General features: G+C 36.4%; 1 protein-coding gene across 3 annotated transcripts; it reads left to right on the top strand.

Moving 5' to 3' along the window:
• Positions 1-5671: 5671 nt before the first annotated feature.
• LOC128161664 (uncharacterized) lies at positions 5672-15989 on the top strand. Of its 3 annotated transcripts, XM_052825020.1 has the most exons (7): positions 5681-6825; positions 6970-7059; positions 12873-13017; positions 13843-13988; positions 14601-14766; positions 14993-15104; positions 15271-15989. In XM_052825020.1, the coding sequence occupies exons 1-7, from the start codon at positions 6177-6179 to the stop codon at positions 15634-15636; spliced, it is 1674 nt and encodes a 557-aa protein (XP_052680980.1). In that variant the 5' UTR covers positions 5681-6176; the 3' UTR covers positions 15637-15989. The 3 variants fall into 3 exon arrangements, with proteins under 3 accessions (XP_052680979.1, XP_052680980.1, XP_052680981.1); XM_052825019.1 differs by having other exon boundaries at positions 5672-7059; XM_052825021.1 differs by lacking the exons at positions 5681-6825; positions 6970-7059 and adding an exon at positions 9245-10516.
• The last annotated feature ends 501 nt before the right edge of the window (positions 15990-16490 follow it).

Raw genomic sequence — 16490 nt, 5'->3', positions numbered from 1 at the left:
CCATACACTGTAGTAGATCGTGCAGTGACATTATAAATGCGTAAACCATACACTGTAGAAGATCGTGCAGTGACCTTATAAATGCGTAAACCATACACTGTAGTAAATCGTGCAGTGACCTTATAAATGGGTAAACCATACACTGTAGTAGATCGTGCAGTGACATTATGAATGGATGAACCATACACTGTAGTAGATCGTGCAGTGACATTATAAATGCGTAAACCATACACTGTAGAAGATCGTGCAGTGACATTATAAATGCGTAAACCATATACTGTAGTCGATCGTACAGTGACATTATAAATGCGTAAACCATACACTGTAGTGGATCGTGCAGTGACATTATAAATGTGTAAACCATATACTGTAATAGATCGTGCAGTGACATTATGAATGCGTAAACCATACACTGTAGTAGATCGTTCAATGACATTATAAATGCGTAAACCATACACTGTAGTAGATCGTGCAGTGACATTATAAATGCGTAAACCATCCACTGTAGTAGATCGTGCAGTGACCTAATAAATGGGTAAACCATACTCTGTAGTAGATCGTGCAGTGACATTATAAATTGGCAAACCATACACTGTAGTAGATCGTGCAGTGACATTATAAATGCGTAAACCATACACTGTAGTAGATCGTTCAATGACATTATAAATGGATGAACCATACACTGTAGTAGACCGTGCAGTGACCTTATAAATGCATAAACCATCCACTGTAGTAGATCGTGCAGTGACATTATAAATGGATGAACCATACTCTGTAGTAGATCGTGCAGTGACATTATAAATGCATAAACCATCCACTGTAGTAGATCGTGCAGTGACATTATAAATTGGCAAACCATACACTGTAGTAGATCGTGCAGTGACATTATAAATGCGTAAACCATACACTGTAGTAGATCGTGCAGTGACCTTATAAATGCATAAACCATCCACTGTAGTAGATCGTGCAGTGACATTATAAATGGATGAACCATACTCTGTAGTAGATCGTGCAGTGACATTATAAATGCGTAAACCGTACACTGTAGTGGATCGTGCATTGACATTATAAATGCGTAAACCATACACTGTAGTGGATCGTGCATTGACATTATAAATGCATAAACCGTACACTGTAGTAGATCGTACAGTGACATTATAAATGAATAAACCGTACACTGTAGTGGATCGTGCATTGACATTATAAATGCGTAAACCATACACTGTAGTAGATCGTGCACTGACCTTATAGACTATTTTTCTGGAACTAATAGAAAAAGTCTTCACATTGTTACCGTTTTTGATTTACTATCACTGTTTACCACGTTTGATGTGGTGCGACCGGGGTCAATACTAAGATGCAGACGTTATGCACTCTGAAAGAACGACACACGTATTCAATGTGCAAGCGAAGTAAGGCAACACTATTTGTACAAGATAATGCGAATACCTTAGACATGAATAAAAAATATATTATGAACTGTCCCTCATTTATTTATTTTTTACAGTATCTTCGTTTACTTCATATTTTCAATCTGAGAGTACTTTTACACTGAAGTAATCACTAACTGTTATTTCATTTAATTACCTAAAGCTGGAAACATTATCTATTGTTTATTGATTTGCAAGATAGATCACGTGATCATATACTCTGTACTATTTTAGATATAACTTGAAACTGTTTTTAAATCTGCTTATAAAATTTCTTGGCAGTATATCGATATATAAAGAATGTTCTCTTCAGAACAAAAACATACATCGGTATTTGAGGACGGGGACGATACTGGCTAGTCATTAAACCGTAAAATGTTGATTAATTACAATTATACGCATTCCAAACAAGCTCGCTAACTGTTTTCTATCAGTTTTCCAGTACTATCAGTCCTTTGATTTCTTCGTTAAGATTAGCATTATAACTGCCATTTTTTTTTCTCAAACAGTATTTTATTTTTATAATAGAAACAATTTGATAAGTAAGCTTATGTATGAATTATCTTAATTTAGTTAATTAATAATAAACCTTAATTTCGATAGACATTTATTTGATTTCGTGGATTGACACAGCAATACCAACGGAAACTACTGTAGAACGAATGCTGCTGACTGAAAGGACGTGATATTAAGGTACCTCTCTAAACGTACTCAATAAAAACTAAAGAATACATTCTCGACCATATCTAATGTAATCGCTACTGTAACAACAATGCCATATATTTACATTCTACTGTGTTTTTCCATTGAATTCCGTGATGTTTAAATGCCTCTAAATGCAACACCTATTCACTGCGTATGAATTTACATGTAATTTACATAAGTAGTTCTCAAACAGTGATTTCTATGTAATCGGTTAAAAAATGTATTTCATAAATGTTGTCAAAACACCATGTTTTATAATTATTCAACAAAACAGTTGACTTTATTGTTAAAAGCAACATTTCAATATTTATTTTTCATGGATTATATTTTCATGCTCGTCGATCTCATCTCAACGGTCTCTGTGAAAACCAGTTTAAACCGGTATTACAAATCAGCTGTTCTTGCTGTTACTAATTTACTCCCTCCGTGGTCTTCACTTTATATCGATTTATTTCAGTAAACAATTGATTTCTTCAGTAAGGGAATGTAAATATAAGCATTAAATGATTTATTTTGGACGTCGTCGTGTCAATAACTGCCGTCAGGTGAGCAGACAAATTATCATAACGCCCTAACGCGCGTTATTCAATTTGTCTGCTCACCTGACGGCAGTTACTGACACGACGACGTCCAAAATAAATCATTCAATGCTATAGTATATGTACGAAATTATTGGTATAAATAATTATGATAAAGCTAAAAATTATAAGGAAAATTCGCATGAATGAATAGTATTACACACTGGAACTTGGATATGCTACACTGAGACAATAAAAAAAATGGAACACTTTATATAAATTGTATTTTGAGTAGGGTTTTCTGAAAATATTTTCGGAATCATCGAAAATGCAAGGGCGACAAGGAATTTGGTTTTATGAAATACACATGTACTTATTGTACATTGTAGCTGGTGCGCGATTATATCATACGTTGGAGACAGAATACGACAAAAACTTATATTCATTAACTATAACAATGGACATACCATCATTAAGTCAAACTTTTATTGACATGCATGTTAAAACATATTCTGAATTCGCTTCAAAAAGTTAAACAGCAGAAAAGTACATTAAGCGTAATCCCTGAATTCTGACTTACACTAAACACGTCAAGTGGCTGAGGATTGTTGTCGGAAAACACGCACGTGTACTGCAGGCCGTCTCCACATTGCGGACACATGCACTAAAAAACCATTTTTGATTTTGTTTACGGGAAGGTGTACCGCTGAAAATCAACATTAGATACTAGATTTTTTGGCAAAAACAATTAACAAACTCAACATCCTTACAGCTTTATTTTTGACTTGTTTTATTTATTTATTTATTTTTTTTCTTTGTTAAATTTTTGGCGCAGATGTTTAAGGGGAAAAAACAAATTTAATTAGATCAAGATGATTTTTTAAGGTTAATCAATTTGCAGGGCTACTTTATAAACAACGAGAAAAAAATGTCGGTCGAATTTTTAATATATTGTAATTAAAGTTCACGGAATGCCAGGCTTATTCATGGGTTTTTTTTTTTTTTAGGATGTTTAAACTAAATATATCATAAATCAACCCAAACTTTAAAAACTGCATTCTTTCATATCATCAAATAATGAGCACAAATGTTCATAAGGTTTAAAACTTTTTCATGTGGTTATGAAAAGACAACCATCTGTGTTTGCTATTTCAATTAAAAGTAAACTATACAGAATTCAAAACCGCTTGTAGATTCCTATTTAAAACAAAACAGACCTGTTGTGTCTGAGTAAAGCGTTTGTTTACATCAGATCAAAGGCAGTCTCAGCGCCCCCTTCCGTCAGTAACAGGGTGAAGGTGTCTTCGTGTGTAACACCATTAAATCTTCATTAACATGTAACTTGCAAATAAATTTATATCATAATCGAACCCCACATCAAGATACAAAGATTTGTTGATAGACAAGACAGCGGTGCGAATTATTAATCATAATTAATATAACTGTGTCAGGACATAATTAGGGACAAGGGGAGGGAGCACTATTTACCGTGATATTTAGTTGGCAAGTACCAAATACAAGTTTTTTGAAGTTTTTTCTTTGTTTTAGAAACAAAAGATGACAGAATAATTGAGTAATTGCTCCACTCTAACAGTGTCCTAATCTGATTACTGGCGATGCCATTAAGTAATTATTATACAATCGTGGACGTTTTAATGAAACACATTTGGAAATTGCTTAAAGGAAACGAGAATATAATAATATGATCATACAAATGTAGCTCCGGATACAGTTACAAGCACATGCGCATGGGATGGTTTTAGAAAGTCCTATGATTTCCGACATGCAAAAATAAAAACTTTTAGAGTGATGTTGGATCAGCTTACAGTTAAAGACTTTGACTCCAAAGACTCTTCACCAACTGTACAGTATTCAATTATCATTTCCCTTTTAGCTATTGCATTTCGTTAGTAAGAATTCCCATTTAATCGAGCCCTTTTATTTTTTAAGTACACTGTAAAAGTAAAGACTTAAGTCGCATTTTGGTTTTACAAGGTGTTTGATGGAGGAATTAAAAAATCTTCTTTTTTTAAGGGTAAAATTCTTCTCTCTTCCGACTTACTAAGATATAATTCTCATAAGAATCTGTAGGAGCATCTCTTTAATCTGATTGTACGTCTTCGATCTTTTCTTTTCTTTTTTACTCTTTTATATTTCATTTTCATGCAAATCTTGGAATAAAACAAATGACAGTTTCTAACGTTTAATGTAAATTGTATATGTAATGTCTACTGCTCATAATTTTGTTATTGTATTATTACGATCCAGTTTGAATTTTTTGCGGGAAATTGAAAATATGCAACAACAAAAAATTAAACAAGAATCACATTATACAAAGTAATATTTGGTTTAATAATTTTTATGAAAATTGTCAAACTTACATTCAGACTTGGCATCAACTAAAATGTTAAAATATCTATATTTCTTTTTTAAACGGCCATTATTCTGAAAGAATCAAAAATCACTCTTACAGTAGTATGCCTTGATCAAATACGGTCGGGGCGATCAAATACAATAAAGCTCGGCCTATTTAGTTACAATGTAATCACTTCATGATATTCAAAGAATGATTTCTAATCACTGATAATTATATAATTTTTCGCATTTAAACGATTCAGTATGATAAATAGTCGCCATTGATTGAATTTATGAATATGCCTTACAAAATCCATTCGTAGTGTTATCACAAACAAAACAATAAAAAATGTAAATGTTCCTTTATAATAACGTTATAACGAATAATATATTTGTGTATGTTGTTTTTAAAGGTTAAAATATCAAGTAGGGTTCATGCACCGAAGTATGAAATGCCTTAATGTAAAAGGAAAGGAATTTCATTCTTTGACTATTCCAAATACAACGGTTGACATTACACAGCGGAATGTTTGAAATGATGTCAGACTTAATAAATAATAACAAAATTCAAAAAGTTGTTAATAACAAATATTTTTTCACACCATTTAACATCCTGACGTTCCCAACGCAGTGTCCCACGCAACGTTACACTTCTGTGGTACGGTCTTTATGTTTTGATGTGACAGATTCTTACGTCGGTGTCAAAGTATGTCAGTTCTGAATTCGAGGTTCGGCGATGCGGAACCGTTGACTGCAAACAGCCGTGTGTAAATGAAACACATCCAGAACGCGCCCTGTACTAGAGAGCGTGTGGTCATTGAAGTGTGACCTTGGTCATCCATCAAAGTGTGGTAATGGCGTCACGATGTGCAATGACTTATCATCCAGTAATTATAGATCGCCCGCAATCGTTTGGCTGATTCCTCAACATCGGAGGGTCATATCAAAAATTTACATAGAATTTTGGAACGTAAACAAAACTGGCGCTTTTGGTGGGAGGAATTGGATATATTTATAAAGGTGAAAAAATGATGGATTCGAAGAACATACTTCTGTGAAGGAATACTTAACAAGGTGTCAATAGAATTGTCCTGAGTTATCATTATTGTGAAGCAGGTGCGCGCTTGGATTAATCAAACAATAGCGGTTACATTGGCTACAGGCGGCAATGGACAACAGTGTAGTGGACGTGACGTCTTTATTTGTGGACACTGATGAGGTCAGTTCTTCCTCTCGTCCAACCACCCCCTCCTTGTTTCACCAACGTCTGAAAATCAATCATGCATCGACTGTTGCCCAGGAAAAAGAGGACAGCAGACTGGAAAACGCCCAGTTCAGCCGAAAACAGGACAAACTGTTAAAGATTGAAAGGAAGAGAGAAAAGAAGGAACAAAAAATGGAGGCTAAGAGAGAAAGAAAAGGACGAAATTCAAATCCAGACTTTAACACACAGAACGGTGAAGCAGCCCGTGAAGTAACCACCAAAGCCCCGCACAAACCAACTTTCGATTTGGCTGGAAATATTGTGACCAGGCCGCCGCCTGTAAAACAGACAACCAGCGATGATGTCCTCCTCCCGGGAACAACCAAGTCTCCTCACAGCTGGCTGGATGTCGGTCCGCCATTGATACTGCTTACAACAAAGTCCCCGGATGCAGGCACCGCGGCACCCGACAGTACCAGAGTACCAGTAAAAACAACACCATCCACCCCTGTCTCCACCAGAAGTTCCACAACCAGCTCCACCGGAAGTTCTGTCTTTGGAGGGCACAGTCCGCCCCCTCCATCCTCCACCCCCAGCACTGCAGACCCTCAGGGTACGTTCATACCTCACCCTAGTTCCCGTTCCCCCACCCATACTATAGACTTAACTCACGATCTTAATGATAAAATCAATCTGAATCTAAGAAACCTGACGGACTTGCACAACGCGACTAATATCAGTATTACCATTAATGTAGTGGACAAAGGCGGACCTGACAACGATAAACTATTGGACAGGTGGAGGAAGAGGCAGGCCAGGAGACTGAAGTGTCCGAACGAGGAAAAATGTAGGTGTATCTCTCTCTCTCTCTCATTAAAATCTAATATATGAAATATTTGTCATCTGCATAGTGTGCCAGAACAGTTCTAATAAACCTTTCAATCATAAATGTATACAAATTTTGAGCAATTCAGAATGTCGTTATTTACCGAGTCAAAAATGTGTAACAATAGGACGAAATTGTGAACTAATATAAAATCTAAGGGATATAACCTTATCGTAGTCCAAACAGATTATACAATTACCAGGGCTTTTTTGAACTGTAAATAATTTTTTTTTTAGGATTTCTCATCATTTCAGTAATTTTAGCAGAAATAGATAAGCACATTTTAATCGTTACTTCCTGTTACCTAAATGAAGATGGATTTCTTTTTTTCTTTAATTTATTCTGATATCTGTATAGGAGATTCTTTAAGCCCAGACTGGATTAAGATTTCTTCTGTTTTATTTTGTTTACTTTGTTTTATTCTGATGTCTATACCAATGGGGATAAGACAGATTGCTTTGTGTGAACTACACTTCCCTACTACAGAGTTATCCTTCTTGTTCTCCAAATATCTGTGATTGATGGCATAGTTTTATTTGGTCACAAGCGGCCTTGTAAACTAAGCCCCCTTAAGGCTACCAGAATCTCATAAACATCGCGTGTGTTTATATGTTTCTTACTAATATTATCATAATCTGTGATAAATTGGACAGTGCACCTGCAGGAAAGATATCGGTAATACTGAGACAAACAAGGTATACAGTGTGTGCGTGTGTATACATCGGACCGGCCTGTCCTTTATGTGAAATTAATCACTTGATTTCTTGAATTTTAACAACTTCCACAAAAAAGTAACAACAACAATAAAGAAACGAACGAACAAAAATCATTCATGTAGTTTTTAAAGTATAATTTATTTTCGTATGCAGAATGATCTCTGCACAAACTTAAATATCGCGCATTGAAAAATTAAAAAAAATAATCAATAAATCAATGCTAATTTAATTTTCTTGAAAAAAAACCCCTCATTTATATTGAACTTTTTCATTTGCTATCGATAATTTAAACCTTCAACGATAAACGCTAAAACAGAAACTGTCATTTTTAGAAAAGAGGGAAATCATGAATGAATTTATACACGATCCGGTCAATCTATTTGTTTTATTGTTTTTTTTTTTTGTTTTTTTGAAAAAGACAATATTGATTATGCACAAAGAAATAGATAAAACTAAATGAATAATTGAATGAAAAATATTTAAAAAAAGATGAAAATGATGAAAATGATGAAAAGTTGAATATGTTTAATACATAGATATGAGTTAAAACAAGCATTCTGAGAGTATTGCATAAGCAATACACGTCCCCTACCGGTTTGTATTATTCTATGAAAGCTTCCAAGCACACAACTATTTCAGAGCTATAATTGTAAACGAGATGTCATGCTTTAATCAGAGATAAAAGAACAGAGGAAATTAAAACTATATAGTTGATATAGAAATTAAATAGGAAATAGGTAAAATAATACTCTTTATTTCATCTCCTGTAATTTTGCCAAGTATATTCTGTATTCGCTGGTAAAAATTTGTGAAAACAATGCACTGTTATGAACAATATCATTTCTTACCGTCTTCTGTACCCCGAATCAAACGAAACAGTTAAACAGCCCAACCCGACAACGAACCCGATTGTAATAATACTACAAAAAAAACCTGCCGATTAAATTTACAACACAATGCTTGACACTATTTTATAAAATTTATTTGTTTGTTAGAAATGAGAAAAGGAATGGTACAGGAAAAGGAATGGTACAAGTAACGCACGATATTATTATATACTGACTACATACTGACCTCGTTTATTCAGGTACACACCGAACCCGATAACGAACCCGAACATTAAAAAATTGGAATATCAAAAATTAATTTTCTCGAAAATATGTCAATCAGACGCTACAAAAGTGTAAACTTGATCTGTAGTTTGACATTTTGAAGCTGTTCAGCAAGTTTCATATTATTCCTCAAATGCATAAAGAAAAAAAGTGTGGAAAACTGAAGTGGGACAGACAGACGGACTGACGGACGGACGGACAGACGGACGGACGGACGGACAGACGGACTGACGGACGCAGAGGAAAGCTATAGTCCCCTCCGGTGAAACCGGTAGGGGACTAATAAATAGCCATAAAACTGTAAAAAAAAAAAAAAAAAAAAAAAAGAAAGATATAAGTATACAAAAAATTTAATTCACAAATAGATTTATAATAACAAAATTGATTATGAAAAAAAATGTAATTAAATTACTAGATAAATGAATCCTTATAAATCAGTTCTATCTTTAGATCATCTAACTCTTGTTGATTATCTCAGGGTGACAACGATATGTATTACAGATATTCCTTATCCATTACTAATGACCTGATAAATCTCCCGGCTTATACCTCTACCCCCGGGGGTAGATACGTTATAACATTGCGCACCCTGGGGGCCAGTGTGTACAAGTACACGGATTGGTGAAAGCGTCGATCACCAAAAAAAAAAAACATGACAAATTAGCAGATCCTCAACCTTCCGATAAACACTTGTATTTTCTTTGCAAGTGTTACCAGACATATTATTTATTAGCTTGACTTGGAAAAATTTGGACATGTTCATTGTGTAAGCTTGAGAGTTTTAAGTGCAGAAACAATGTTGGCATGTCGCTGAAACAAAAGCCTGGTCACGGAAAACTCGCAGTTTTGACAGGATCTGATGAATTAGACATACATGACGTCATAATTCGCTCCCCGTCGGTTTCCCTTGGTGTTGTAGTCTAAGTCTTGTCGGCCACTGAAGCACCGAGCAGCAGGAGTCACCTTGCTCATTGTGTACAAGTAGAAGGACATATTCAGAGATTTCTGTAAACAGCGAGGCGGATCCAAAGTTTAAGTGTGACATGGCTCTGTTTGGTAAAGAATTCAAAGGGGATATTTTGAAACGAAAGTCGGAGCAGCAAAAATTCAACGAGAATTCAAGACCGGGTTTCTTTGGTGACGTCAGAGGAACGGTTCCGGGAAAACAAGGGGATGCACGGGGCCCGCGCCTAATCCCCGGGGCCTCGCGTGGACGGACCAGACCCATTTTTGACGGGTCTATGAAACTGGTCATTCCACGTGAGTTAAATGGTAAAACACAATCACCGGAAGTTACAAAAACAACAACAGAGGACCGAGTACCGACTTCCGGTCAAATGCCAAACTTCAAGGACTTGCCACAGAACGATGGAGCGGATCAGAATCTGGAGATACCCCGTCAAAACAAAACCCCGCGGGGCATGGATGAGGATCCATCACAGTCAGGCAAAAGACCTCCAGCCCACGGTGACGCTGTGAGGGGGTCCGGCCCGTCTCCCGGGCCGTGGACTGCCCCACTGACGGGAGGCGTGTCGGGGTATCAGCTAGGAAGTAGAGGGAAGCTAGACTGCGGGGACGAGAGTGCTCGAGGTAAACCTAGTTCTAGTATCATACGAAGGAATAGTAAGACGTGCAAATTAGACATTTTGGGGGAGAGGAGTGAAAAATGGTTCGACTATACTATGGTCGGTACAAAGGAGGGGTTGGGGGGAGGAGGACATGTTCAAAACAGGCTTGTGACACAAGTCATGACACATGGCGATATTGAAATGTATGCTGTTATATGTATTTACCATGCGGCGAGGAAGCTGTAAAATATTGATTCGTTTTCACATACATTTCTATAATAACTTCCAGGAAATCGGTTTTTAATTTCATAAACTAGCTATAGAAAAGTCGGAATTAGGGAATGAAGTGTCCTTGTTCTATTTTCAACACAAGCGGTTAGAATATCAAGATCGTGAGTGAATTATCTACATATTAAGAATTGTATTTCCCAAGGCTAGTTATATATAGAGAACTATATTTTCAAGCATGATAGCTTTATGCAGGCAGAGTATATTGAATATGATTATTAATACAGAGAATATTAATCAGAAAGCAGATCTAGAGCTTATAATAAGTTATTATTACAACTCATGAGTTTATCACGTAAACATACGACTGATTGGTTGATGTTTGAATTCTTTATCACACAAACAACAGGAGCCTATAATTGTTCTTCCTAGCGTGCATTCATTGAACCATGACAATGTCGTCGTCTTTAATGGACTAGATCTATTAATAAAACAAATAAAAAAGATATTAGTGGAACGAATTACAATATTGATGAATTACAAGTCCCCCACAACTCGCGTAATGCACTACTGTGACGTCAATCACTGTTCCCCCTTCATCGGTTCCGCCATTACTGGATTTCTTAATGTCAGCGATCATACAGTTGTTTACCTTAAAGAAAACTCATGAATCATACTAGCCCTAACAGTCAAAATGACCTACAATCATTGAGTCCACTACACTCTAGCCATCGAGTCCGCCGTTCTGTAGCCATGTCTAACTCTACCTCGGGTATCGAACGCACCGCCAGGAGACTAACGTCGTTTGAAGTCTGGATCTGTCGGCAGTGGAGCGGTGTTTATCGTTGTGAGTTCGAATCCTTGGTTCAATTATGTCATATTTCATTAAATAGTAGATGAATCTATTTTGTGTCATCTGTGTGCCTGTCATGTAAATTGGATTTTATATTATTTTCCTGTGTTTCGATTCGTTTACCCAAAATCATTTGATTACATGGATTCACTAGTCGACAAATTCTCAGGGAAGAAAAAGGGAACTTTTGTTTATCTTTTGGTCGAAAACATACAGGAAGAAAAATTGCCTGGATTATCACGCACTTGTTTGTACATAATACTGTGAGAGGCGAAAGCTGTTTTAACAAGACGCAAGCGAGACACGTATATAGTACTTGGGAGTACTTTAAGTACAAACCAGAGACCATCGTGATGTGTATGATTCATCTCTATGTGGACTGACCGAGCAAGGTTGTGTACATGCAGGCGGGGATTGCCGCGTGACTATGGCCGCCATTAAACCTATTAGGGCGCGTTTGATTTGTTACAGCATGTTCCGGAAGTTCATATCGCTCCGGGGCAAATTCTTTTGTGATGTGTTGCTGTTTTTTTTTTTTTTTTTTTATAAAAAGTCACGAAGAGAGAGAGAGAGAGAGAGAGAGAGAGAGAGAGAGAGAGAGAGAGAGAGAGAGAGAGAGAGAGAGAGAGGCAGTGAATTTAATGACCAGATTAAAAATAATATTCAACAATGAAATGAAATGACAGAAAAATACAAACTGTGCTATTATATGAAATTTGATTTGCGACTGTGTGAGCTTACCTATAATGTATGTACGGAGGGTTTTAACCTGCTGTCCAAAATACTGGGCCGTGTCATTAATTACTACAACACTCTCATTATTAACTCATTCACATAAAAAATGAAAAGAGTTTTATCTGGCGTTGAACATTGTAGATCTTTGTAGTAACACTTACGTTGCCCTAATCATGTGTGATAAGGAGGACTTTCAGGGTAGGAGTTTACAACGATTTAGATAGTATTAACATGTTATCCAATGATGTCTCTGTCCTTGTGTCTGTGTTGTCTAGTTGACTCTTTTTTTTTTCTCTATCTCATCTTTAGTAAGCTATTGAAACATCTACAGGCAGGTTGAAGATTCGAATAAGACTTCAAATCCGCCAATCGAAATTCATTTCGTATTTCACTTGAAGACAAGTTATGCTGTTTCCGTTCTTAGACTAAAAGTTGCCATCTCTTTGCCAAAGATTTTTCAAAGTTTAATTGTAATATCTATCAATGTGTTTACATGCAATGTTTAACACATCTAGGTACAGGTGCACGAACTTGACTGAGTGACTGTTTCTTTTCATTGCAGATTTTCGGAATTCCCCCGAAGGATACAGATGCTGTATAAAATCAGCCAAATGTTTCGAGAATTTACCCGATGACATTGATGACGTTTCGGAAGCATCCAATCAGAATGCAGATCCAGCGACCGGAAATTATTCAGAGGCTTGTGGGTAAGAAAATATCGATATGTTCTTTAATAGTATGTACTAGTGCATCATTTCAACATTCAATAAAATATACACTTATGAGGTGTATGACCAATTGCAATTTACAAATACCAGGATTTTTTTTTTGATTCTCAGATTTATTTGATTATAAAAGATAATAATAGCATACTTAAGTAGAAAATAAGGAAATAAATGGATGAGCTTTTGGAGTTGAACTTTAGAATGAGGAAGATTATTTTACTTGTATGTTGTTTTGATAAAACATACAAGTATTAGTAGAAAAATCAAGCTCTACAGATCAAATTCTGTTGATTTGACAGAAACTGTGTAGATTAAGGACCCGGAAGCAGTTTTTGCGTCTCGTGAATCTACAGATTGTTTTTAAGATGGGGGTTTAGGTTTTTATTCAAATTTTAAACTTTTACTCTATCCATTAAATCCCTGCATGTTAAACCATGGCAAGGCCTGGTCCTTGTTGATGGTTATGGGATGGATAAGCTCTCGTTTAGAAGTAAGATCAAGAGTGTTTACACTCAGATTTTTATTATAGTATGTTTAGGGTAACATGGATATTCATAAATTGGAGCACCTTGTCTTTGATAGTGTTTGCTGTAGTACCAATGCATGCATAACTAAATAAATGACTAAATAGGTTTATTCTTTAGTAGAAGTTGACTTGAAAGGTGGAGGGCGGACGGACCGTAAACCCTACTCTAGATCTGTGGATGCGATAAATTCCTTTGTGAACTTGTACAGTGGGATATTATACATTTATGGAACATGTATTTATAAGCTCTTTATACATCGATGCTAATCTGAATGTTTCAGGAAGATCAACGAATCGTTGGTTTGTATGGCCAGCGTGTTGGGGAGGGACAAATGTGTGAGTGCCGCGGAAATCGTCAACAAGGATCTGAGGGAGGAGCTGGTGATGGTCAAGGACTTCCACAGACGCCACTGTCAGGGACTGACAGGTAAACACACCTCCACCCCACACACACACACACATACACTAGCCCACAGACCCACATCACGGACACAAAACATACACACACACACACACACACAGGAGCTGAACTTTCACGGACGCCACCGTTAGGGAGTACCATGTAAATACCTCAACCTCCGCCCCATCCAACCCCACACCACTCCACCCCCAAATTAAAAAAAAAACGCACACACTCTGGTAAATACAGCTAGTCTATAAAACACATACGGTAATGCACAAACACATACAAACGGTTCAGTTTGCTAATGCACAGACACATACATATAGATCATGGTCAGGGAACATCAGCTACTACCCCCAAAACATTCCACACATACTCTTCTCCCACGAATACATCTATACAAACATTGTATATATAATCATATACATACGATCTCTGTCAGCGACTCACACGAACGTATACACCCGCCCCGACCACACCTACCACCCATCCCACAAACAAATATATTTTATATTTTATATATTTATATAGCATTGACTTTCTTCAGTTGCCATATTTGTCCCAAGCCATATACCTGTTGGGTGATGATAAGAATTCCAAATTTCGTTTACATGCTTTGATATTTTTTTTTTTTAGCCGGCCAATCCACAGTCTCCTCTGTACCAGGTGGACAGGGTCAAATGTCAACATCCGGGTCCTCCTCCCTGCCGACGTCAGCTGTAATCGGAGCAGCTATTGGTGGAATATTTGTCCTCATTCTGATCATCGCAATTGTTTGTTTTGCTCGACGGAAAAAGTCAAGGTATGAAACATAATCAGTATTATCAATTTACATATAAAAAATTATATAAAAACCACAATTTCAAAGATGAGAGAATCGGAATTATTTTGCTGGTACATGTAGTATGCGAGTACACTACTAGCTACAAACCACACAGGTCCAACTGTTAACGAAGTTTTTAGCGGGTCAGTTTGATAGACAGTACTTGGATACAGTTTTATTGATTGACTATTGTTCTACGTCACAGCCCTCCCATGCAGGATAAAGTAGCGTTCCATCATTCCCCAGAACCCTCCACCCGCTACAAGGAATTCATGAGGACCAACTCAGAAGTGTACGCCGAGATCGACGAAAAACATGTAAGTGTATACAATCCCCTAATTATTTTATGAATTAACCAAGGTACAGCAAAGTTATCTGCTCTTGGAAGCAATCATAAAAACCTATGTATACTAGTTAACAAAAATATTTTGTTCCACTTTACATTACCTTCGAATTTAAATTCACATATGCGCAATTTTTTAGTTACAGAGATCCTTCCGCGCAAGTGACGACACGACTACTTTTGAGAAAATGGAAGGTAGCGGAGGAAGCACCGGAAGTAGGCCACTACCTACAGCGCCCTCTGGTGGGTTGGATGAAGATAAAGCGGGTTATCTCACCCCTAAATTAAGCAGAGAAAATCTTAACGATAAAACTGGCTATGACGAGCTCTCTAACGTCTCAATCAACGAAGGAAGTTGTGCAGATTCCTACGATAAATTGGCGCGCACAAAAACTGATTACGAACCAGAAGCTATTGATGGTGACTATATAACCCCAGAGTCTGAACCGACGGAAGAAAAGAAAAATCCGGAAAACTCTCACACATATTTTGTGTTAGAAAAGTGACAGATTTTTATTGGGCATTTCCTGTCCCTTATTTATTGTAATATGTACATATCATTGGATAATTTGGTTTATCTATTTCGTTTTTGATTGCTGAACATCTTTGAAGATCTTTTGAAGGTTGAAGTTACGGATTATTATATTTTCTCTGTATATTGGTCTTATTTATTGTCATTTTTTGTTGGAGAACAACTGTGATCGAGGTTTTGCGATTTTAAAACTGGTGCATTATTTTTTAAGTTATTTTCAGTGTAATGTTTTAATCTCCTGGTTACATGTTTCTTTTGTTTGTTGATACATATACATGCATTTGATTTTACTTTCTGAATAAAGCCAATAAAGAAAATGTAAAATAAGTGTTTGTGTCATTATAATATACTTGTAATTAACTAGACTTAGTATGTAGGCACGTCACTTTTATTCTTTGTAACCTTCAATAAGGAACTGTAGACTAAATATTGAATTTGAAGTGATAAAGTCTATTTTAGCATCTTATATTTGCATAAAATTCACATATTTACACAATTCTTGAATATTTGAAATGGGGAAGGAATTCTGGATGCTTTCCTGTGTCACATATTTCGACATCAACAATTTGTTAATGATATAACTTGGATGAAATATTGTTTTGAAAGTGTCAGACAATGAAATACAAACAAAACAAAATACAGTACCAACATGGAAAGGCATGTCATGGTAGAAACACAGTTTAATTTTAATGAAGTCTCTAATCAACTACGGCACACTTCCCTAATGTAATAATACATAACTAGTGCCTGTTTGGGGGGGGGGGGGGGGGTGACGGTGGAAATTGAAACCCCGAAAAAACCATTGTCAATCGACGCCACAATGGTTTT

Source organism: Crassostrea angulata, chromosome 8 (assembly GCF_025612915.1).
Source record: "Crassostrea angulata isolate pt1a10 chromosome 8, ASM2561291v2, whole genome shotgun sequence".
Lineage (NCBI taxonomy): Eukaryota > Metazoa > Mollusca > Bivalvia > Ostreida > Ostreidae > Magallana > Magallana angulata.
This window is presented reverse-complemented; position numbering and strand designations above follow the sequence as displayed.

Excerpts from the sequence above, each read along its gene's own strand:
- LOC128161664 (XM_052825019.1), top strand. The coding sequence starts at position 6,177 with ATGGACAACAGTGTAGTGGACGTGACGTCTTTATTTGTGGACACTGAT. Across the intron at positions 14,767-14,992 it reads GCTCGACGGAAAAAGTCAAG|CCCTCCCATGCAGGATAAAG; the intron begins GTATGAAACATA and ends TCTACGTCACAG. Across the intron at positions 15,105-15,270 it reads CCGAGATCGACGAAAAACAT|TTACAGAGATCCTTCCGCGC; the intron begins GTAAGTGTATAC and ends GCAATTTTTTAG.